Source organism: Tenrec ecaudatus, unplaced genomic scaffold (genome assembly GCF_050624435.1).
Source record: "Tenrec ecaudatus isolate mTenEca1 unplaced genomic scaffold, mTenEca1.hap1 Scaffold_229, whole genome shotgun sequence".
In the NCBI taxonomy this organism is placed as follows: Eukaryota; Metazoa; Chordata; class Mammalia; order Afrosoricida; family Tenrecidae; genus Tenrec; species Tenrec ecaudatus.
The window spans coordinates 7,452-32,860 of NW_027458501.1; the positions used below are offsets into that span (position 1 = coordinate 7,452).

Consider the following 25,409-nt stretch of genomic DNA (forward strand, 5'->3'; position numbering starts at 1 on the left):
AAAATGGCAGCAGTGATGGATGTGGATACCTGAGCAGCACCACCGGTGGTGCGAGCAAGAACCGCTTCGAAGTAAAAAAGTGGAATGCAGTAGCCCTCTGGGTCTGGGATATTGTGATTGATAACTATGCCATCTGTAGGAACCACATGATGGATCTCTTTAGAGAATGACAAGATAACCAGGCATTTGCCACGTCAGAAGAGTGTACTGTTATCTGGGAGTCTAAGCATGCTTTTTATTTCCACTGCCTCTCTCTCTGACTCAAAACATGGCAGGTGTGTCCATTGAACAACAGAGTGGGAATTCCAAAAGTATGATGTGTTAGTCTGGGTAGACTAGAGAAACACATCCAAGGAGACTCATATGTGTGTAAGAGAGAACTTTATATCAAAGAGCAATTGTACATTAAGAAAACATCCCAGCCCAGTCCAGATCAAGTTCATAAGTCCAATGTTACCCCATACGTCAATACTAGCCCATAAATTCCTCTTTAGATTCACACAGCCATGCAATGATGCTGAATAATGGGAGATCACAGGCCAGTGGCGGTAAGTCTTGTGGATCCAATAGTGGTGGAAGCATTAAGCGCTGGCATGGGCTCCACGTGCCTCCTCCAGCTCTGGGGCTCTGTCTCCTTCAGTGTAGCTCCATGTGGCTTGTCAGCAGTAAGATGAAGCAGAAAGAATGTGTCTGGCCTCCAGTGCACTATTTATTTCCTTCGGGCCTCTGAATGAGGTCATCAGGCTGTGACCTGGTTGACAGTATAGACTCCATTTCTTCGCAAGTTGACAGGAAGTTATGTAACTGCCACATATGGGCATTAGAAAAAATGAATTCTTCTATCAAGCTTAAATGTTTTATTATTCATTAAAAGACTTGCTAGAACCACGTCTTTGTTCCTTTGGCTTTTCAGTTTGTTGTGCTCATGCAACTTTATTATGTTCTGTGTCAAATAAAAGTCCAGTTGTGTTCTGAACAACAACAACAAAAAGAAAGCAAACCAGTGTCTCAATGTCAAAGCACCATTACCTGAACTCTTGGTATTCTCGTGTGTGTAGCAAAAGGAAAGCCACTGCTCAGACTCAAAAAAAAAAAAAAGTACTTGGTGCAATAGCTTATGGTCCTTCCAAACCTGAGAGTTTGAGTCTCATAATATCACATACTGGGAAGCTGACACATTTATTTGTATTTTGATCACTCGTTTGCTACTCTTGTTTCTTCCTGGCCTGTGTGGATATTATTTTTGTATTTCTTCTTCTTGGAGGTGGTAAGTTCCTAGGATGTTCATTTTCTTTTTAGTTGGCATTTAATACATATATCATTCCAAATTTCAATCACATTAAGTAGAATTGTACAATTGTTACCACAATCAGTTTCCAAGCATTCTTTTTCTATGGACTCCTTGACATCATCTCTTTTTTACCCCATATCTACCACTGTACTCCCTCCCCCCAAACTCCTTATCCTACATGCTCTCCCTCTAGGTTCATTGATCCTAGGTTTCAAGTACTGAAAAACAGAAACGCATATAACACAGCTTCAAGAAGGTGACCTCCATTGAATAACTCCTCTGAGATATACTCTAATATGAGCAAACAAAAACTGAAGAAAACAATATAAACTGAAAATTTTGGGAATCAGATCAGGTCCAGCCTGCATCAAAAGGGGTGGGTGTTGGGGGCGGGGCGGAGAACCTACTAACGAAGTTTTAACTGTTGAGGTCAGATTTATGCCTTTGGTTTTCTTTCTCCTCTCTTCAAGCACCTTGTTTAGTGACCACTCTCCTCTCTTCCCTCAATTTTAGATAGGGGAGGTCTCTGGAGGCTTACTTCCTACGGAGTTCCACCAGTGGATCTTGGATTTCCACTATCTCCCATTGCCTGCTACACACAGGATTCTCGCAATTTAGGCTCTGATGCTTATCCCACCGTCAAGTTCGGATTATATGGATTCCATCCTAGGATGTTCTTCTGAGAACATTAGAAAGGCTTGTGAAAAAAGCATGTTTTTCTGGACAGCTTACTATTCTAAGGAAAATGCTGGCTGGCAGCAACTATAAAGGAAGGAATGATGTTGTGGAGCCAGCACTGAAGGAGCAAATGGAAATTCTCACAGGCAGGCGGTGCAGCAGTGGGCTGGGCTCTCGGAGCAGGATGTTGGCAGATGGTCTGTTCCGGTGGTGGGTTTGATGAGTCCAGGGAGAAATGTATTTTCTGTCACCAGCTTTCTTTTTCCCTCCCTGACAATGCCCTTCTTCTTACACACCCTGAAGGGGTCCTTGAATTAAAGAAGTCCTGTTTGTTTCATGACAGTCTTTTTGCTCTAGCTTATTTTAATATTGCCGGTAGACTTTTCTTTCTTCCCTTTTTAATGTGCACTGTTTTATTCTTGGGGTGTTTTTTTTTAGTATGTGTCCCAGTTATGAAGCCCAGAAGGGGCAGATGTATAGAGACAACAAATGATGTAATCGTTAAAGGGGATACAGGTGTGTCAAGGGGAATTGGGAAGCAAATCATGAATATGGGAGTGGGGAGATTGCACCAGAACTGATTGTGCTGATGTGTATACAACTCTTCTTTTAAACTATGACTGAACTATGAAAGTGTGTGCTAAGTGAATTATATCTCAATAAAACTATTGTGGGGGGGAGCCAGTTGCTGTCTATTGGATTGGGAGTCACGGTGGCCCACGGGTGTCAGACTGGACTGCGGTCCACAGGATCTCCGGTGGCAGGGGTTTCTGTTTGCATAGTCACTAAACTTTTCTTCTGAAACTCCTCTGGGTGGACTCAAATCTCCAGCCTTTTGGTAAATAGCCACGCACATAAATGATTTGTACCACCAAGGGATCCCTGTCTGGATACTAGAAAAAATCGATGCTTCCCCACTCACACAAACCCACTTTAGAGCCCTTCGTAGGGAGTCAGACGTGTTCTATCACGCACCCTTTGGGCAGCGCTTTAATCGTGGTCTCTCTCTCGGAAGGTATGGTTCTCCTGTCTACTTCTCCTTGAAGGGAGCTACTGACTTGGAAACTTTTCTCTCTTGCTTGGTATTTCCTATAAGCTGTAGTCACATTTCCTTAGAATTTCCCAAGCCATTCCTTATTGATACCTGTCATCCAATCATGCTTATTAACAATATCTTTTTACTTCAAAAGTCTCTTGTGGTATGATAGGTTATATCACCACCACACACACTGTCGGAAGCCCTGGATGTCACACGCACTCACTGCCATCGAGTGGATTTCAACTCATAGCGGCCCCATAAGACAGAGGAGAATGGCCCCTGTGGGTTTCCGAGAATGGAGTCGAAAGCCCCATCTTTGTCCTGTGTAGTTGTGCAAGTGTTTCTTACTGCTGTTTGCAGTCCAATTCATAACTCACCACACCAGCATAGTGCCATGCCTAATACGTTCACACATGAGAACTCGAACGTAACACCTTACTCCTATCTGCTGTGGTATCACTATTCTACCAGCAGTCAGATTTAACCAGATTCCTGCTCTGCATAACCCCAAGGTCAATGTCCGCAGAAAACAAGTGAGGTGGCGCATGACCCTATGAAGCAAGACTTCTGTGTAGGGAGACAAAAGACACATGTGCACCGAAATATGCATCTGGTTTTGTTGCCCCGTCCCTACCTCATGAAAGTCTCTTTGCCTTCTCTTCAACTGGCTCTGCTCTGAAGCCATGGCCTGTTCGATCAGGCTTCCATGCCACCCCAGTCCCCATTTCTTTTTCCTAGCTTCCACTTTCAATTTTCATGAGAATTCAGCATCAATTTCTTCTCTGGCTGAGAGGTCCCAGCTACTCTTTGTAGATATAGAGAAGAAAGGATTTCAAAAGGAAGCAGAGAGCTGTTAAAAGCCTCTTTCTGTCCCAGACTCACCAGACATGCTCTGAATTTCAGAGGTACCTGCCTGCCTGTATCCTGGCCCCACATCCACAGATCCCACGCACCACTCTCTCTTCCTCTGTTGGTGGCTAAGATGTACTCCGAGGACATTTAGGTTTGGAAGATGATCTTCAGCTTCCAGAGCCCTAGATTGTTAGACTACTGGAGAACCTACTGTTTGCATAAAAAGTTAGGGCTTCAGGTTTAGAGGGTTTGGGGGTGTTTTTTTCCCCCCTCAGCCTTTTATTGCATAAACAAAAGCAAAAACAGACTCTGAAAACTTCAAGCAGTGCATAAAGTTGAGCCACTATTACTAGCCTTCAGACCCAATTCACACATAACAGAGAAGCAGCTTCTTGTGTTCTTTTTAATGCTTTCTGTTGGGTAAAAATGTTCATCCATGATAACGTAGACACATTCAAATCTCAGAGAGCTCATTTAAAGGGCTCCTCACCAAATTTCCCTCTTCCTTTCTCTCTCTCTCACAAGCTGTCCTACCGAAGCATGTGAGTGGTCCTAAGTGGTATGGTCGTCGGACCCAGCCTGAGTTGTGCTCACTGGAGACTGAAGTCAGGCATGCAGCAGATAAGCAAGGACAGAGCAGCCTGAGCAGCCAGCTCCACCGAGCAACATCTCTGCAAAGTGTGGAGGTGGGTCAGAATTTCCTTCTCCAACTTGAGTGCCTAATATCAGGTAAATATCTTAGTTCACATGGTTGTGAGAGAATGTAAGCAGAGAGAGTCTCATTCCCTGGAATTTTAAGTAGACAGGTGCTAGGGTTACCATTGGGGAATAAGATCTCATTTTAAATAAGATCTGGGTCTAGTTGTCTCCATGTGACCCTGGACAAAGAGTGCTCTCCTTCAGACATTGCAACAGCAGAAATGTTTTCATTTGTTTCTCACTCCTTTCTGACGCTAGTACTGTAGTGCTTCGAAACTGTAAGACAGGAAATACTTACTACTCCCCTGCCGCTTTGGGGGCTAGCTTCAGCTCCCTTCTCCCAGTTCATTAAGTTACTCACTTCAAGTACCTGGAGTGAATCCCAGACACCTGCTAAGGGCCAGGTCCTCACTGTACTCCATGTCAAGAAGCATATTCATGATGATGCATCACATGTCCTAAGTAAATCACATACTTGTTAGATCTGTATTCAAGGATTCCAGAATGTTACTGGTTCCTCCTTTATGTGCTGTCAGATTGAAAGATGAGACCATATCAAGAACCTATCTTTAGTAAGGTAACTTGGAGTCCTGAATTGATTTTAATCTTAAACATTTGTAAGGCAGGGGGAAACAAATAAGCACACGTTTAAATCCTAAATTTTCTTTCATGGATGCATGTGCTATGTTGGGCTACACCATAAACCCAGGACATTTGCTTTCTGTTCTCTTTACATTTGGATCTGAAGTATGGTGTGGGTTGAATTATCATTTCCTGGGCTAATGAGACTCTGTCTTCATCGGGGCTCTTCTGATTTTTGAGGCCTTTTTGGTACTCAAAACTGGGTATGGAAAGGGTATTTTTAGTTTTTCAGTGAGTGGAAGGCATTAGGGAAGTGGGACTGAATTTACTGGTGTTGCTCTGACTTGTCATTTAAATTCAAGGGTGTGAGAGCATTGGAGGGTCGGCCCTAGACCTCTGGTAGACAAGACACCTAAGCACTGTAGACCTCAGTTACCCCAGAGAGACAGTGGACAGGGTGTGAGCTGAAGGCGCTACCTTGTCCCTTTGTCGCATGCTGGACTCCATCGGTAGCACGATGCTTCTTTCTTTCATCGCTTCCGTAGACTCTTCCTGTTGTCTGCTCTCAGCTTTCAGTCCTCAAGATTGCTCCTGCTTAGAATGCTGAGTCTTGGTCCAACCCAAACCCAAACCCACTACCACTTAACCTACTTGGGTTCTTAGCAACCCCATCGTCCTTAGTAGAACAGCTTCAAAGGGTCTCCAAGGCTGGTGCGTTCAAACCAACTGACTTCCAGTTAGTAGCCTTGTGCTCAAGCACTATGTCACCAGGACTCCACCGATTCCATATGTGGGTATTCATTTGGTCACTACATACACCATAAGATTTTGACAGAATCAGATGCTTCTGGGTGTCCTCGTCTTTTCTCTTGGTGTAAGGTAACCAAGACAGTTGACTGCATGTGCCCACTTAAAGTGCTGATGACTTAGGGGGTAGGAACACCAAGTATGATTTCACAAAGTACGACATGCTCCCTATTGCCACTTCTGGCATTCTCACTTTCAATAAGGAATTTATGATCCACGTGCTGCTGGTGTACAGATAGCATGTCCACTTCAGTTACACAAAAGAGCTTTCCAGTGCTACATGTTTGTTTGGTGTTCTGCAACTGCTTTTGATATTCTCCAAGGGATTTATGTATCCTTTCCATTTTTCCACAGAGTTTCAAGTCAGATGAAGAACCTGATGGTGCCAAAGAGCCTCAGAATGAGTTATTTGAGGCACAAGGTAAAACCATGACCTCATGCTTGGTACTTTGAAAGATCCAGGACCTGGATTGTCAGCAGTGTTGCTGTGACAAGAATAGTTTCCTGGAGAGTGCAGTGTGGGTAATCTCCCTGGACAGCCTGTTCTCCGGATATACTTATATAGAGAGCGTTTCATCAAGAAAATAGCTCACACAGATGTAGAAGAAGGCAAATTCCAAGTTGAGCAAGTTCTAGGCCCATGATGCTGATGTTAGGGTGCAGGGTTATCATGACTGTCATAGCTTTGGGAGTTGATGGGCCCAAAAGGAGCTGAAAGACAAAGGTCTATGGCTACAGAGGGAAATGAATTCAAGGTTGGCAGATCAAGCCTGTGGCTAAAGAGACGAATAAGTCCAAGCTTGGTAAGTCAGGTGACAAGCTACTGATAACTCCCAAGGACAGCAAGCAATACAGGAGACCACTGACTCAAGTCTTAACCTGTGTACAACTGAATCTGGGCTAACCCCATTTACATATTTATTATTTTAAAATAGTTTTATTGGAAGATACAAGGAGTTACCAAAAATGGATTTTTTTCAAAGTTATGTATTTAAATTTTTTTACAAAACAACCATGTCACCGTCAAAGTACTCTCCATTACACTTCATACATTTGTCACACCTGTGATTCCATTCTTGGAAACATTTTTCAAACTCATCTGTTTGGAAGGCTGACAGTACCTCTCCAATTTTTTTCTTCATCTCTGCTTTTGTCTTCAAATCTCTGTTCTTTCATTTCCCTCTTCATTCAAAGAAACAAAAAGAAGTCACATAAAGTGAGGTCAGGTGAATAAGGTGTGTGGGGCAAAAGAGGCATGCTGGTTTTTACCAAAAACTGGCACACTGAGATGGCTGTGTGAGCAGGGGCATTGTCGTGGTGGCAGAACCAGTCCCCTGTCTGCCACAAATCAGACCATTTTCATCACACACTATTATGCAATCTTTTCGGATCCTCTAAATAGAAAGCTTGATTAACAGTCTTGCCTGGTGGAGCAAACTCCAAATGCATGATGAGTTGACGTTTTCGTTCATTCAGGAAGTTGACAAACATCCAGAATGAGGTTTGTCATCAATCAATATTTTACCTTTTTTGAAATGAGAAAAACACTTGAGTTTTTTCCCATAGCACTGCCCTTGTAAGCTGTTTTCAACATCACAACAGTTTCTGCAGTGTTTTTCCTTGAGTAGGAAACAAAATTTCACCACTGCACACTGTTTTCTTAAATTGGCCATCTCAAAAAGCAAGGTTTCAAGCAAAACTGCTTTTATGAAAAAATTCACCGTGACCAGAGAAAACCTTCCCAGTGCCACGGGGTGCACTAACTCAGAGCAAGTTGCTCGATGCATACTTAGCAGGAAACATGGGTACTATGAAAGCTCCACTCTGCCCAGCGCAATTCTGGTCTGGGGTTGGTGGTGGGGGGGTACTCCCTCATATTTCACCTATCATACAATTCAATTGTTCTATCCTATTAAGAACGTTTCTGCAGTTATCACCACAATGAATTTCAGCGCATTTTCTCATGAACTCGTTGTTAGTTCCTAATTTGCCACCAATCACTCCTACCATGCTCTACACAATTATCAAGCCGGTTACTACCTCTGTGAATCTACATAGCCTGGACTTTACATACAGAAAATCATTGAAAAGACAAACTGGAAAACAATGATTAGAACACAGAGAAAAACTTCATAGGAAAAAAAGCAAAATATTAAAAACTGAAACAACTTTAAAATGAGTCAAAAGGGAGATCAAATAGCAAGATATTAAAATGTAACCTAAGTACAACGGACTTAATCAACTTTGCAGTGTTCTGTCTCTAACAAGGCTCTTAATATCCCAGGACTTTGGTCCAAGAAGATTCCCCAGAGGCTTAATCCATCCAAGCGACCCTGCAATTGGATTTTTGGCTTTCACTGTCTTCCATAGCCTTCTGTAAACCACATGTCCAGAATTCAAGCTCTGATACTATTTTCTCCTGAGATTTGGATGTTATTTACAATCCTTGGATTATAAAGGCAGGTGTGTTTCCTCATGTGGGCTTAGTTGATGCTTCACTCACATAGCTACCTGTTTGAAGACGAGCTTTTAAAACCTCAGCCACTATTCTGTCTGATAGTCGGGCACCAACTGGTTTTTTTATCACATGCTGTTACAGCCCTCATATTAGCAGTGACCTCTTCATGAGGGCAAGCATTGAGCGGGGCCAGGCTAGGATGCATTGGGCTACAATTAAGTGCGAACCCCAAATCCATTCATATATCTATAGTTTATATGTCTCTGGTTAACTTCAGAGATTATTATGATTTTATGATAGAGAACTTTATAAATCATCCCCCTAGGGCATAAGGTAATGTCTTTTATTTAGCCAATTATATAGCATTTTAAAATGCTGAAGAAAAATTATTTAAGTATAGATAGGCTTCAGACTGTAAAATATGAATTAATGACATGTACATAACAAGACACTATTTATAAACAAGCAGTGGGATCAGTGATAAGACAAAATTTGCAGTAATTCACAGAAGCAGAATCATCCCTATCAGATGAATACATTTCATAAGAAAAAAGAAGGGCATTAAGTAGTAAATATATGGTAATCCCGGGCCACATTGAATGGGCATCATTAATAGAGCACCCTGAGAGCAAGAGAGCTGAACCACAGTCCAAAGACCACCAATTCCATAACCTTGGGATAGCAGTCATCTGCTTCTTCTCACACTAAGTCATATAAATATTAAGTCCAAGAAAGTCTGTCTGTTCCTTAAAACAGCTACAGGTGAGTGTGAACAGTTCGAGCAGTAGGACAGATGTGTGCCTTGAAAACACAGTTCAAGGTCCCAGTAGTCTACAGCGCATAGCCTGGTTCACCAAGGTCTGGATGGAAACTAGATGAATAGAAACCAAGTAGGAACATAATACCGGGCATTTTCTCCCATTGGATTCTTTACGAGTATTGTTCATTGTTTTTCTCCAGCCAGTTTAACCATTGATAGAAATGTAGTCGCCTTCTTCAAGACATACATTCCCCTGACCCCACCTCCCATCTTTTTTCTGTAACTGCCCTCAGGATTCTATCCTTTTTTTTCAAATTGGAGAATTTGGCTCTGATATTTCATGGTGGTTTTCTTTTAGCTTCTATCTCATTTTGGTTTTCTTAACTTTTTGAATAATTATGTACTCCTGTGTTGTTGGTCAAATTTTCTTTTATAGTTTGTCAAAACTATTTTCTTTGTATGTATTTTTGTTACTTCTTTTTCAGGGTTTTTAATGAGACATAGATTATTTCTCTTGATTCTTTTGTTGTTTTTTGGTGGTGGTTTTTCTTGTCAGTTATAGTCAGAGTGATCGTCTTTGAGCTCACTGATTTGATTTTCCTTTTCAGAAGGAAAATCTATTCCTCAAGTCATTTACTGTGTTGCCTAATTCTGTTATCTCATTGTTTATATTCTTAGATTCCCTTTGATTTAAGATTTCTTCTATTGTTTTCCTGAGTATTCCCTACATGTCTAAATCATTCTTCGGAATCCTGTTTCTTATAGTTCCAGGGCCTCTTTTTCAGAATTCTCTATTGGATCTGGGCAATTTCCATTTGTTTACATTTGTTTTTCTTGATGTTTTGGGTTTTCTGTGGTTGATTGCTGTTTCCTCAGAATCCTAGTAGTAGTGCCAGTGATATGAACACTTAGTTGGCTTTGTCTAGTGATGTGGGAGAGGTCTAATAGAAGGTGGAAAATATGGTGAAATGAAGGAAAGGGGAGAGAGATGAGTAAGTGGTGAAAGTGTGGGGGAAGATACAATATTGTTTTTAGCTTACCATTTTCCTAGACAGTTTAAATGGCGTCTTCTTGGCATTTGGTTTTTCCTACCATTTTAGCCTTATTCCCCACCTCAGGGACCCAATGTGGATGTTCTGCTAGCTGCTGAGTATTCCAGTTATGTAAATCTGACTTACACAAAATGGATTCTGGAACTGGTTCATTTGCTACAGGGTGGGTTTGGAGAGCCACCAGCCCACCTGAAGATGAACTTGAAGTAAGAGACTCCGTTACAATATTGACCTCCATGTGCCCCCACACCAAATGGTGGGTCACAGTGATGTTTTAGGCCTTCTAGAATTGGTCTCAGTTAGAGCCAGTGTCCAATAATCCCTAAAAAAATCTAATTATTTCTTTTCCCACAGTGAACACTCACTCTTGTAAAATGCTGATGATCCATTTGAGGAAGGCTGACAAAAAAATAACAGAAAATTTTGTCATTATAGTGGGGGTCCTTCCACAGGGAAACATAGCCCCTGCTCTTTTTAATGGGTTATGGGTCTGTAAACTATCTCACCTCAGGGAATGATTGAACAATTATGACTCTTCTAATCATTTGAGTTTCACTGCTGTTCACTTGACCCAGATTTTTTTTTTCTGCTTAGACAGATCAAGTAAATATTCATTAGGTTTCCTATGTTTTTCACTCCCAAGGACTTCCTGCCTGAGTAGACAATACCATGAGTCCATGACAGTCAAGCTGTTCTGATTCCCACTTTGACTCAGCTGTCCATTACAGTAGCCACATCCACCTGTCTCTGTCAATTAAGTGCTGCCATTTGGCCCCTACTTCCCTGCAACCCAATCAGCCCAAGTGTAGTTAGGTGTCACTATTCCAATAAGTCCATTTCCACAGTGAAATGTGACTTACATAAAATAGCAATCTTCAGAGATGCTGGGACTACATTTGCAATTGGGCTCCCTCCTCTTGCAGTAAAGGTGTGAGTTCTACTCCATGTGCGTCTGTAGACCCATCCTGATTAATCCATTATAGCATGCCCAACTCCTTAATCTTGTGGATACCTTCTGCTACAATATACTTTGACTGGACTTGTCATTGAGCATGATTTATTTATGCCATCATACAACCCACGAATCAGCTTCACTGAATCAACCAAAAAGTGGCTTAGATTGAAACATTAAATTTATATTCTGCACTTAGTGGGCCCATATCAGTAAACTAAGACTGATCCAACTTTATGTTCTACACACCATTATTAGCCATTCTTATATCTATATTCTCTACGTTTCTGGAAATTCTTTTGGAGTATAGTGTACCTCTGCCTGGGTCACCATGTATATGTCATCTTTTAGAGCTTGCTGGAACATAAGTCTAGTCTTAGGTCTAGAAGCAATAATGGGTGGTGAATTCATTAACTGGAAACATTTATCAGTATCTTTTAAAGCATCTCCTCAAGCAAGGCTCCAGTAAATGCCCAGGATTCATATCAGCATGCACTATTGAGTTAATCTTTTCATGTGGTGGGAAGGGATAATAGTTTTTTTTATAGATCATGAATTAAGATGGAGCAATCTCTTCAGATGGAAACAATCTGCTCTTAGCTAAAGTAACATTATGGAAATTGGGGGCTCAATCCACCCGTCTTCTTAATTATCTGCCTGTATCTCCCCATCCCAAGGCGTAAGAGTCCGTTTTGTTCCCAATCAATATTCTCAATTTAACAGCATTTGAGGTTGAGAATTGAGTTGGTACTATAATTCATCATTCTTAGGATATTACTCTTGAGTTTATTTTTTCAGTAATATCACCTCTGTTACCACAAAAAGAAAACCTTTTTTTTAAAGAATAAATGTAAACTTTGAAGTCTTTTATGCATTTTTTGATCTTTGACTCTGAAGTCCTGAGTTCATGTCTTTCCTTCTACCAATTTATCTTTTGTAAGTAGGATAAATAATCAGCTTCTCCATACTGCTTACCCCGAAACAATTGCAGAAGAATATCAAACATGCTATCACTTAGAGCATCAATTTCCACCAATTCCTGATGTGCGGGTGGTGATACACTGCGTGCATCGAGTAGTGACTGTCAGACAGGGTAGAACTGCCCTCTGTGGATTTCTGAGACTAGTTATGGGAGTAGAAAGCATCATCTTTCTCTTCCTGGTGGTTTTGAACTGCTGACACTGAGGTGAGCCCAATGCGTAACCACTACAGCACACCGCACACCACGATTTCACAGTGCCCTTTATACGCATGGGGGCAGTTATTAGTACCTTCAAACCTGATCAGACTTGGGAACCAATTGAGAAAATTGATCTGTACAACTTTGTTTCTCTAGAATCACTCTTGGAACCAAATGTTTTACACCGGGTTCTCCAGAGAAGCAAAAATTGTGGTGTGTGTTTGTGTGTGTGTGTGTGTGTGTGTGTGTGTGTGTGTGTGTGTGTGTGTGTGTGTGTGTACTGCTATACTGAACCCAGATCTGGATTCTCTCCTCTGGAACACCAGTTTCCTGTGAGCTCTTTTCCTATAGTTACACCAGAGTAGGGTTTTTGTGCTTGGTGAAGTATAGGGTAAACAGAAAAGATGACTCGCATTGAGATTAATTGACACAGTGGCTGTAAAATGAGTTTTAGGGTGGTGCAGGACCAGGCAGTGTTTCCTTATGTTGTACAAAGTGTCACTATGAGTCAAAACTGACTTGATGACATTTAGCAATGTAATCTATATGTGTTTTTTATTTATTTTCTTTTTTAATGTCAGTGATTGTTTATTTATTTACTTATTTGTTTTAAAAGATCATTTTATTAGGGGCTCATACAACTCCAATCACAATCCATACATACATCAATTGTGTAAAGCACATTTGTACATTCAATGCCCTCATCATTCTCAAAACATTTGCTCTCCACCCAAGCCCCTGGCATCAGGTCCTCATTTTTAACCCTCTCTCCCCCCTCCCCCCTCCCTCATGAACCTTTGATAATTTATAAGTTATTATTTTCTCATATCTTGGTCTGTCCCACATCTCCCTACCCCCACTTTTCTGTTGTATGTCCCCCAGGGAGGAGGTCACATGTAGATCCTTGAAATCAGTTCCCCCTTTCTAACCCACTCTCTCTCTATGCTCCCAGCAGCGCCACTCACACCACTGGTCCTGAGGGGATCATCTGCCCTGGATTCCCTGTGTTTCCAGTTCCCATCTGTACCAGTGTACCTCCTCTGGTCTAGTCAGGCTTGCAAGGTAGGATTCAGATCTTGACAGTGGGGTGGGGGGAGGAAGCATTTAGGAACTAGAGGAAAGTTGTATTTTTTCACATTGCTACATCGCACCCTGACTGTTTCGTCTCCTCCCCAAGACCCTTCTTTAAGGGTATGTCCAGTGACCTACAAATGGGCTTTGGGTCTCCACTCCGCACTCCCCTGCTCATTCACTATGGTAAGATTTTTGTTCTGATAATGCCTTAAACCTGATCCCTTGAAACTTTGTAATCGCACAGGCTGGTGTGCTTCTTCCATGTGGGCTTTATTGCTTCTGAACCAGATGGCCGCTTGTTTACCTTCAAACCTTTTAGACCCCAGATGCTATATTTTTTGATAGCCAGGCACCATCAGCTTTCTTCACCACATTTGGTTGTTCACCCTTTTTGTCTTCAACGGTTGTGTCGGGAAGGTGAGCATCATAAAATGCCAATTTAAAAGAAGAAAGTATTCTTACATTGAGGGAGTACTTGAGTGGAGTCCCAATGTCCTTCTACTACCTTAATACTAAACCTATAAATACATGCACATAGATCTCATGTACAAATATATTTGCATATGTACATGTCTTTATCTAGACCTCTATGAAAACCCTTTGCCTCCCAGCTCTTTCCTCTATTTCCTTTGACTTCCCTCCTGTCCCACTCTCATGCTCAGTCCCCACCAGTGTTTCGGCAATTCCTCTTAGTCACATTACCCGTGATCATGCCCAACCAGGCCTCCTAGACCCTCCTCACCAGCAATTTGGATCCCTTGTTGTTCCCTTGTCCCTGGGTTTGTTAACACCACTTCCTTACCTCCCCCTCTCCCATGTCCCACGGAACTATTGGTCCCGTTGTTTTCTCCTATTGTTCATCCAGCCTATCTTATTTAAACAGACCTGTGGAGATAATAACATGCACAAAAACAAGACAGAGCAAAACCAAGCAACAATATACAACAAAATAACAACATACTAATGAGAAAAAACAAAACACAACAAGAAAGAAAACTTGTAATTAGTTCAAGGATTGTTTGTTGGTCTTTAAAAGTGTTTTCCAGTCCAGTCTGTTGGGGCATCATGCCCTGGCCCCAAAGTCTACCTTCAGCATTCACTGGGGACCTCGCCGCTCTATTCCCTTGCTGTTCTGTTACACCCCTTAATTATTTTGCCTCGATGTGGTGGGATCCGATTGGGTGCAATACCCACACTGTGTCTCTGGTGTTGTCCTCTGTAGAGATATGGGTCAGTGAGGGACGTCATGTCTCATAGTGGGGCTGGCCATGTGATCCTCTCTGTCGACTGACTGCTCTAATTGGGAATATCAACCTCATGGCCTGGTGGTCCATGATGTGCTCTACTCTCTCCTCCTCCCCCTTCATATGCTCCCATATGCTCTGATCAGATATGTCCCTTTTCCAGAGCTGTAGATTCAGTGCTGTCCGTTGAAATAAATTCTTCTGAGGGGAGGGGCAGGTGTCCATTTGGTTGGTGTTGGGGCCAGCCCCCCAGACCTCTCCACTGATTCACTACTCCGCACCGGCATGTTGCATTCACATCTTAGAGCACCGGGTTGAAATCTGGTCCCTCTTTCCCTATGGAGACAAAAATAGTACCCTCCCATTGGGTGGGTTAGTGTCCTGTGCCCCCGCTACCCTTTTCTTTATTATTATTTTTTTTCTTACCCCACCTCCGTTTTAGTTGTGTACCATGTGTACCCCTGTGTTTGGTCTGGTCCCTGCCATATTATGTGGTCCTTGCCCCAGGAATGTTTGTATACCGTAGCTTTTTCCCTATGCCTCTTTTGCCTTTTTTTTTAAAGATTACCTCAGCAGCCTTTGAAGTCTTTCCATATTTAAGTCAGTGCTATCTGAGGTCTGTTTTCTTTTTGCCCTCTGGGTGAGGTTGTTCTATGTGGTGGGCTCTTATTTATGCTTGGTGGGTGTTGTTCTTCTGCCCATACTGGGTTTGCAAGGATCTTTTGTAGGCTGGATTTCTTCTAACGTATTCTTTGAGTTTTTCCTTGTCTGGGAAGACTCTTACTTCTCCATCTATATTGATAGATAATTTGACTGGGTAAGGTATTCTTGAGTTTGCATTGTTTTCCTTCAATTTTGGGAATATGTTATTCCACTCTCTCCTCTTCTTCATAGATTCTGCTGATAGGTCTGAGCATATTCTTATTTGGGAACCTTTGTATGTGATTGCTTGCTTGTTTTTCCCTAGCCGCACTCATGATTTTCTCCTTTTCCTCTAAATTGCATAATTTAATTCTTTTGTGCCTTGGTGACTTCTTCTTGTGATACAGTCTTGCTGGGGTTCTTTCAGCCTCCTAAATGGTTGCCTGGTTCTCATTCACTAAGCTGGGGAAGCTTTCCTCCAAGAATTCTCTCACTATTGTTGCATATGACTTCTTTGTTGTCTTCCTCCGGTAAGCCAATAGTTCTCATGTTGTTCCGCTTCATAACATCAGACATCACTCTTAAGTTTTCTTCAACTTCTCTGATGATCTTATTAGATTTTTGTTTGCATTTGTTAAAGTCTGCCTGGCTGCCCTCCAAGTCACTGATGCAGTTCTCTGATTCCTCCAGTCGATTCTTGAGTTACGTGAGTCTGCTACTGGTTTTTGTTATCTCCTCCCTAAGTTCCTGTATTTCTCTTTTATTTATGGCTTTTACCTCTTCTATCATTTCATCCTTTTTCTGTATTGTTGCCCCATATCCTCTATGAATCCAAGTAGCATTCTGAAAATTCCTTTCTGTGACTGTTCAGGCCATCTTCAGGCATTGCCTTTTGTTTTTCCCGTTGTTTCGTTGAGGTCGTTTGGGCTGATGGCTGTTTGCCTTGTGTTGGTTTAGATGAGCCAGGTGCCATTTTCCTGTGAGTTGTATAGCACTGGCTCTCTCTGGGAGACTTGCAGGAGAACTTCTTCGAACTGCCTATAGCTTATTTCACTATGGAATTAACCTACCACTTTATCCTCCTATAGCTTCCCTCTCAGGGAAGTGACCCAGAAGGCTGGTGGGTTGCCTGCTTCGGTGTTGCTGAGGTTGGGCAGAGGTTCCTACAACAGCTTGAAAGGTTGAGGAGTGTTGGCTGAGCTACCTTAGGACTCCAGGCACACATGTAGGAATTCCCCTGTTAGATGTTTTAGCAGAGTATCCCCTGGTGGAGGTTGGCAGGCCCTTTCCCAGCCTCCCTAGCTACACAGGGTGGAGTTCACCTAGCTGGGTGTGGCCCAGGCATACATGCCCTAGGCTATGGGGAGTGGTCTGGAGAGACCAAGAAAGAGAAAGAGGAGGGAAAAAAATCAAGCCCGCTGAGCCTGTGGGGGGCAGGGGAGGGGAGGATATAGTGAAGACATGGAAACAAAGTAACAAATGTAGCTGAGTCCCGATCCCCCGCCAGTGGAGCTGCAAGGGTTTAGTCCCTGCTCTGAGGCGGCAGCAGCAAGCTGTGGCTGTGTTGAGAAAAGGCCCCTGTGCAGCCCTCCAAGACTGAGGGGGCACAGAGAGGAGCTGCAAGGGTCCAGTCCTTGCCCCGAGGTGGGTGGTGGCAAACTGTGGCTGTGTTGAGACCAAGCCGCTGTACAGGCTCCAAATGGTCCCAGGCTCCAGCAGAGACAGTGGCAGGGCCAAGGTCAAATCCAGCCGTCCTCCACTGAGGTAAGCCAAAAGCCCCCAGCCCCTCAAAACCATGTGGGTCTGAGCCTACTTATCATTTTGATGCTCCTCCTGCATTCCAGCAGTGTTGAAATTCCCTCTAAGCAACTCTCCTGGGCTGAAATCTGCAGAGTTCCTCTGGTATGTATTACTCCATCGTCATCTTGCCGGAAATCTCTGTTGTTGCTTTTTTTTTTTAATCTCCCCCCCTCCCCAATCTTCTCTTAGGAGCTAATACAGACATCATACCATTTCATAGTTCAATCTCATTAAACAGCATTGTGGTATTGTGACCAAAATCCACTTCAGAGTCTTTTCTTCCTCCTTGATATCAGTTCCCCCTACTAATGCACCCCACCCACCACTTCCCCCACTGCACCCCCAGGAACCCTTATTCTAATTGTTGTTTCTCTAGCTTCATTTATCCTGTGTTTCATATACCAAAAAACATTGAAAAACACATAAAAAGCGCCAAGAAGGCTACCCACAATGACAAAATACAACAGATATAAAACCCAATATTAAAAAAAAACACAGAAAATATTAAAAACCAAATCAAGGTCAAATGTATCAAGTGGCAAAGTTTTAACCAATCAGGTCAGGTTTATCATTTTAATCTACAACAGTCATCTCTCCAATATTCTCTGTCTGATAACCAGCTTATTCTCATCTCTCAATTATGGTCAGAAGGAAATCACCAAAGGCTTATTTCCTATGTAGATCCTGCAAATATATTTTGGCCTTCTGATGTCATCCATTGCCTTCTACACACCAGAATCTCACAATATAAGCTCTGATAGTATTCCATCCTTAATATCTGGATTATATAATTTATAATCCTTAGGTCATAGATGTTGGTGTGCTTCTTCCATGTGGGCTTAGTTGACATATCACTTAAATTGCTGCTTATTTGAAAACAACCCTTTAAGAACCAGATGATGATAGCCTGGCACTATCTAATTTCTTCCCTGCACTTCGCTATGCAACCGTATCTTCTGTGTTTCATTTGTGAAGGTGAGTAATGAGTAGGGCCATGTCATCAGAAATAATTGTTCTTAGCCTGGAGCTAAAATTAAGTGCGAGCCCCAAATCCATTCCCAGATCTATGTTTTTAATTTGCCTCTGGCTCACCTTAGAGATATCCTTGTTAGTTTATGGTAGCAAATGATATCAATCTTCTCCATGTATCATAGGACCTTTTGTTTATAGTGTCATTAATTAAGCTATGGTACTAATTTTTTGAACACTAGTGAGAGAGGGAGATTAAATAAGGGTAGGCTAACTATATCTCAATATCTAGATTATTCATTTTTATAGAATAAATCCTTACCTGACTGGATGCTATTTACTTAAAGAAGTAGAGTTGGTTATCAGGCAAAACTTGCAATAATATTCACTGATAATGCCATTCAGGTCTGCCAGAATAAAACATATCTTAATACAGCAAGTAAGGCATTAAAGTATTAAGTCAATGTTGGTCTACCTACTGAGCTAGGTGTTTATATAAATGCATGTATGTGATCATGAGGTGTCAATAGGATCAGGTATCAGGCATCAAAGAACAAAATATCATATTGTGAATGAGGAGGAGGAGTGAGGAGGACCCAAAGCCCATATGTAGGCAACTGAACATCCCCTTACAGAATGGCCACAGGGAGGAGATGAGTCAGTCAGGGTGCAGTATAGCAATGATGAAACATGCAACTTTCCTCTAGTTCTTTAGGCTTCCCTCCCCCACCCCCATCATGATCCCTTGTACAAATCCAGCTAGACCAGAGGATGTACACTGGTACAGATAGAAACTGGAAACACTGGGAATCTAGGACAGATGAACTCCACAGGACCAATAATGAGAGTAGTGATACCAGGAGGGTAAGTGGAAGGTAGGGTAGAAAGGGGGAACTGATCTCAAGGTACATATAACCCCGTCCCTGGGGAGTGAACAACAGAAAAGTGGGTGGAAGAGACATTGGACAGTGTAACACATGACAAAATAATAATAATTTATAAATTATGAAGAGTTCTTGAGGGAGGATGGGTGGGGAGGGAGGGGACAAAATAAGCTGACACCAAGGGCTCAAGTAGAAAGCAAATGCTTTGAGAATAATGATGGCAACAAATGTATAAATGTGCATGACACAATGGATGCATGACACAATGGATTGTGATAAGAGTTGTACGAACCCCCAGTAAAATTATTTTTAAAAATTAAAATAAATGCAAGTATTTGATTGTATGTGTGTAATAAAACACATAGACACAAGTATGGATATTTCTTATATATAACCCAATAACTCATTATTAAGATTTGGGGTTTTCAGGGACAAGGGAATAACACATGATCTAAAATCGATGGTAAGGAGGCTGTAGAATGCCTGGTGGGTTGATCAAGTGCAATGTAGTCAAGAAGAATTACTGAAAGCCAAATGAAGGTCAAACATGATAGTGGGACAAGAGGAAAGTAAAAGGAAATAGAGGAAATAACTGAGGCAAAAGATATTTTAGATGCATAAATACAGGCATGTACATGTGTAAATATATTTATATATAACAATAGGGACATAGATCTATGTGCATATATTTATATGTTAAATAATAAGGTAGCAGACGGACATTACTCAACATGGCTCAAGTCCTCCCTCAATGCAAGAACACTTTGTTCTAATAACCTGGCATTCTGTGATGCTCAGCATCCCGACAACAATCGCTGAAGACAAAATGGGTGCATATGCTAATGTGGTGAAGAAAGCTGATGGTGCCCAGCTATTAAAATATATTAGTGCCTAGAGTCTTAAAGACTTGAAGATAAAAAAGCGGCCATCTAGCTGGGAAGCGAAAAAAGTCCACATGGAAGAAGCACACCAGCCTGTGTGATCATGAGATGTAGACAGTATCAGGTATCCAGCATCAGAAAGGCCCAAACAAACAATCATATTGATTCAAACACTGGGGTAGGGATGGGAGACCCAAAGCCCATCTGTAGACAATTGGACATTCCCTCACCATAGATTCACAAGGAAGGAACAAGCCAGCAAGGGTGCAGTATAGCACTGATAAAACATGCAACATTCCTGTAGTTCTTTAAAGCTTCCCTCCCCCAGCCCCACTATCATGACCCCAGTTCTACCTACAAATCTGGCTAGAACAATAATGAGAGTAGCGATACCAGGAGGGTTGGGGACAGTAGAGGGAGAAAGGGGGAACTGATCCAAATGATCAATGTAAACACACACACACACACACACCCTAGGGTGAGGAACAACAGAAATTAGTGAAGGGAGACAGCAGACAGTGTAAGATATGAAAATAGCAATAATTTATCATTTGTCAAGGGTTTATGAGGATAGGAGGGTGGAAGAGGGAGGGGGAAAAAAAGGAGGATCTGATACCGAGGGCTCAAGTAGAAAGAAACTGTTTTGAAAAGGATGAAGACAACATATGTGCTAAAATGTGCTTGAACTAATGGTTGTATGGATTGTTGCAAGAGTTGTAAAAGCCCCCAATAGAATGATAAATAAATTTTAGATTTGAAGGATTAAAGCCATAGTCTTTTGGGACATCTCATTCATTCAGTATAATTTAGTTTATGAAGTTATGTTCTACTTTTTAGTTTGTTGAATTTTTTCTGGAGTTTCAAAAGCTTATGACTGGTCACCTAAGGTACAACTTAGAGTTCTACTTAAAGTGAACCAAAGAGTAAGATGGAAACTAAAGACCCGAAGAAGAATCCAATCCAAAAATCACATCCACATTTACCTGAGACCAGAACTAGATGGCTACCATTACCTAATTAGTTCCATTGTAGATGGCTCCTGATAATAAAACCATAAATTCCTATTATATAAAAACAATAAAAGATAGATCTGATCTGGAAGACTTAACATTATTGATATGAAATAATCTTTAAACCTTGAACCAAAACTCACCCTGAAGTCTCTTTATAGCTAAATAACACATTAGCCCCCAAACTAATAAATACCACCCATAAGTACTGTGTCTTTTTAAAGAGATCACCCATATGTGACCCTGATAGACATTGAAGCCAGATTTAAATGAGGATGTGGAACAAGGGATACCATTGCTGATGTCAGTGGATCTTGGCTGAAAGCAGAGTACACCAGAGGTTGCTTGTGTTTTATTCACTAGGCTAAACTATCTCATGTGTGAATCATAACAGTTTGGATAGCCATGAGAAGAATGGGAATTCCAGACCACTTCATTGTGCTCATGTAAAACTTGTGCATGGACCATGAGACAGTTGTGGGTACAAACAAGGATATCCTACTCAGTTTAAAATCAGGAAAGGTGTGCATCAGGGCTGTGTCCTCTCACCACACTTCTTCACTCTGTGTGCTGAGCACATCATCAGAAAAGCTGCATTTCATGAAGAAGAATGGCAATGATTAGAAAAACATAATAACAATTTGTGATGTGCAGATGACATGATCTTACTTGATGAAAATCAGGAGGACTTGAAGTAATTTCTGATGAAGATCGAGGATTAAAGCCTTTAGTATAGATTACATCCCAATATAAAATAGATCAAAATCCCCACAACTGGACCAATAGGTAACTTGATAAATCGAGTAGAGATTGAAGTTATCAAGGATTTCGCCTTGCTTGGATCTGCAATCAGTGCTCATGAAAGCAGCAGTCAGGAGATTAAATGATGCGATACATTAGATAAATATGCACAAGATCTCTTTAAACTGTTAAAAAGTAAGGATGTTACTTTGAGGACTAATGTGTGCCTGACCCAAGCCATGATACCATTTTGACTGTATCATTTCAGTTCCCTCATGAACCTTTTCACTTCCCTTGCGTACACATGGAAATTGGATATTGAATAAGGAAGACTGAAGAATAATTTATGCATTTGAGCTATGGTGCTAGCAAAGGATATTGAAAGTACCACAAACTACAAAAAACAAATCTGTCTTGGAAGAAGTAGAGCAGGGAAGCTCATTAGAGGCAAGGATGCCAAGACTTCATCTTCTTTCCCTGTGCATGTTATCACGAGAGACCAGTAACTATGAAAAGAGGAAGCCCTCGGAAAGATGAATTGACACAGTGGCTGCAACAAGGGCCTTGAACATATGAACAATTGTGAGCATGGCACAGGGCCAGGCAGTGTTTCGTTGTGTTGTACTTAGGGTCACTATGAGTTGGAAATGACTCAGTAGCACTGAAAAACAACTAAAATAAGTTTAGAGTCTTTCTACCTAATATATATATGTCCATCATGTCCTGTCGTGTATCTATCCATCCCTCTATCCAGTTGTTCCTCCTTAATTTAGAAAACCTTACTGGTGTTGGTACACTTCTCCTAAATTCTTCAAGTGGTACCACGTTTAACTATCTTCCCTTTATTTCAGGCCAACTTCAAGTCTGGAGCCCTCTGGAGCTCAGCAGCCCCTCCTTTCATACCCCTGAGATCCAAGCCCAGATAATCTGGGAAGAGCTTGGCGTTGGCAGCAGTGGTTTCCTCAGTATGCAAGAGCTGACTCTGGTCTGTCAAACCATTGGGCTACAAGACCTTGAGAAAGAGGTGAGAGAAAGCCTGAGACTGACCTGTCTCAACCACTTTTCTTTGAAATGTTTGGTCTGAAAACTCTCACCCTCTTTTAGACTATGATTCAGACATATCAATTTCTCATTAAAACTCTTGACTGGCTTCAAAACTCCTGTCAAAGAATATATCTCAGACCCCCCCCCATTGTGATAAACTCTCACCACTGTAGGGCAGTTGTGCCAGGCACTCTTAGACACAGTCACTCAAGATCACCGTTCCCTGCCTGCCAGGCTGATTGTACTACGGCCAAGTAAGGCCTCTTTAGAACCTGTCTGTAGTCTCATCAGATGGGAATAGAGGTGGAGTGTTATATTGCAGTCCTCACTCTTCATTAAAGCGCTCTTGGCCTAGCTGCTGTTATCCTGTGACCCACTGGAGCCAGGCTGGTTTTTGTGGGTACATCTTCCACCAACATACTGCAAGTTCCCAGCCACAGCAGATAGGAAATAAGTTATTTATGGAGTTCAGGCAGTTTGAATGACTCAGCTACTGATTATGGAACTAAAACAGACATGGTAGTATAGATTTCCCTTGAGACTGATAAGGAAAAATATTTTGGAAATACAGCCAGTTGGGACCTAGACAATTTTGAATGTGGATGAAGATGAGCAAGCTGCCCTTGTTGAATGCTTGATCCAAAAGTTTGGAGAAGCAGGAGGCCCAATGGTGACATCTGGGTTGAGCTGCCTGTTTGTGGAACCTCTGCATCAAGCAAAACATGTGTTCTGATCCAGGTGTATGACTTTTGTTTAGGAAATGGAAGATTTGTTTAACAAATTGGATCAAGATGGAGATGGCAGAGTAAGTCTTGAGGAATTCCAGCTTAGCCTGTTCAGTCATAGACCCAATTCACTTCCGAAATCTACTCCCATCGAACTGAGTGATCCTTGGACTCATTACCAGGTAAAATAGGACAAATAAATTATGAACCACATTAAGTATTATCTTTCTGATGACTGCAACCATAACCGTCAGCATCTTTCACAAACCTGTCCTCTCTGAGTCACCTGACTGTTGTCCAGGGGTTCAAGAGGGATAAGAAACAGAGATATGTGTTTGAGATTCTGGGGTCACACAGACCTCCATAACTGTATGTCCCTGGATGGCATGCTCATCTCTGAGCCTCATGCTCCTCATCTATAAAATGGGGCAATTGTGATGCCTGCCTCCCAGGTGTTGTTCTATAAGACCAAGTAGTGTCTGACATGACAGCTTCAGCCATTCTTAATTGTGGGATAGAGAACATTTCAGTAGGGAAATCCCTTTTCCCTCATACCATGATGCAGCAGGAGAGCAATGTCAAAGAGCATTCTGCAACATCTCCCTCGGGCAGCCCTTTTGATTTAGGTCCTGAGTCTGGATTCCTCCCTCCTATCCCTGGGTTTTATGTCTTGCAGAAGTACCAGATCTCCGTGCAGCTTTAAACAGAACAGATTTAGGCAGTTTCCTTAAATCATAGCATTGCTCAGTGACTGCTGGGTTAGCACTTTCCGAACAGAAGAAATTCCTTCTCCCACCACAGAGCAGACTGCTCTAAGGAATTCTTGCTTTCTGCACAAGGATGTGGCTGACTCCCATGTTGTGTGGGAGGCAGAGTAAAACCAGTGTGATATTCTTCACCACTGAGTAGGTACTTCTGAGAGCATAAGTTTTTCATTCTAAAATCAACAAGAATGCAGGAAGAAGATATTCAAGAGCATTAAGGAGAGATTTCAGGCCATATAAGGTAAAAAAAAAAATCAGAGTATGGCCCTAATATGTCACTGATTGGGTTAATTGGCAGATATGACTTCCTTGAAGCAGAAGCAGCCCCATGTTCCCTTTGTATTCATCTGAAGTATAGACTAATGTGGACACTGAACTAGGGATGGATGTGCGCATAGTTGGCATTAAAGAATCAAGATAGTGGCTATAGAGCCGTACCGCTTCTTGTGCCATGCACACCTTCCTGAACAGATGCTCTCTGGCCAGAGGTGTGAGTTTGTAAGGAGGAATCTTGGGGAAATGACCTAGGCAGGCAGGTATGTCTTCCAGGAGACACCCACATCAAGTGAAGTGTGATCCCTGTTTGTGGATTAAGATTTGAACATGGAAATGGGTTTCTCTTCTTTGTCAAGGATTTTCTCCAGGGTAAGTTGCACTGAGGCTAAGAACTAGGGAAGATACAGAAACAAGGGTAACTCATGTCCAAATGTGGAGACCTAGGTGTTGCTGGAAGCTAGTGTAGGATAAGGATCTCAAAGTGGCACCCCTGAGCCTGCAAGGGCAGGATCCCTAAGAGTTCTGTAACCTCGAATACCACTGAAGTATGGGTCCTATGGTAGTTACACAATCTGGTGTCAACTTGTGGAGGGGTAGAGTCTAGCCTATCAATCAGGTCATAGCTTGATGACCTCATTTGGACCCACCACGAAGATAAATAGCTCACTGGAGGCCAGATAGACACAGTCTCTGCATCGTCTTCCTTCGGACAAGTCACATGGAGCTAGGCTGATGAAAGCCAGAGCCTTAGAGCTGGAGGAGCCACGTGGAGACCCACACCAGCACTGAGATGCTTAGACTGCCACTGGATCCACAAGATATTTTACTCTCTGATCTTCCTGCATTCAGTATCATTGCATATGTTTTGTGAGTTTGAAGAGGACTTTATAGATTGATGTCAGACATATGTGCTAATATCAGACTTAGGGACTTGATTTGAACTAGGGTGGGATGTTTTTGTGATATTCAACTGCTCTTGTATATAGAGCTCTTTCTACACACAGA

At 42.0% G+C, this 25,409-nt stretch overlaps 1 protein-coding gene across 1 annotated transcript in view; it reads left to right on the forward strand.

The window, feature by feature from the left end:
* Positions 1–4,385: 4,385 nt before the first annotated feature.
* The window catches only part of LOC142436349 (ninein-like protein), a gene marked incomplete at its 5' end in the record, with an annotated part of 30,514 nt that continues 9,490 nt past the window's right edge, over positions 4,386–25,409 (forward strand). Inside the window, 4 exons of the mRNA XM_075540057.1 lie at positions 4,386–4,546; positions 6,303–6,369; positions 22,447–22,619; positions 23,397–23,546. Coding sequence (XP_075396172.1) covers positions 4,386–4,546; positions 6,303–6,369; positions 22,447–22,619; positions 23,397–23,546 — 551 coding nt within the window. The remainder of the gene's footprint in view (positions 4,547–6,302; positions 6,370–22,446; positions 22,620–23,396; positions 23,547–25,409) is intronic.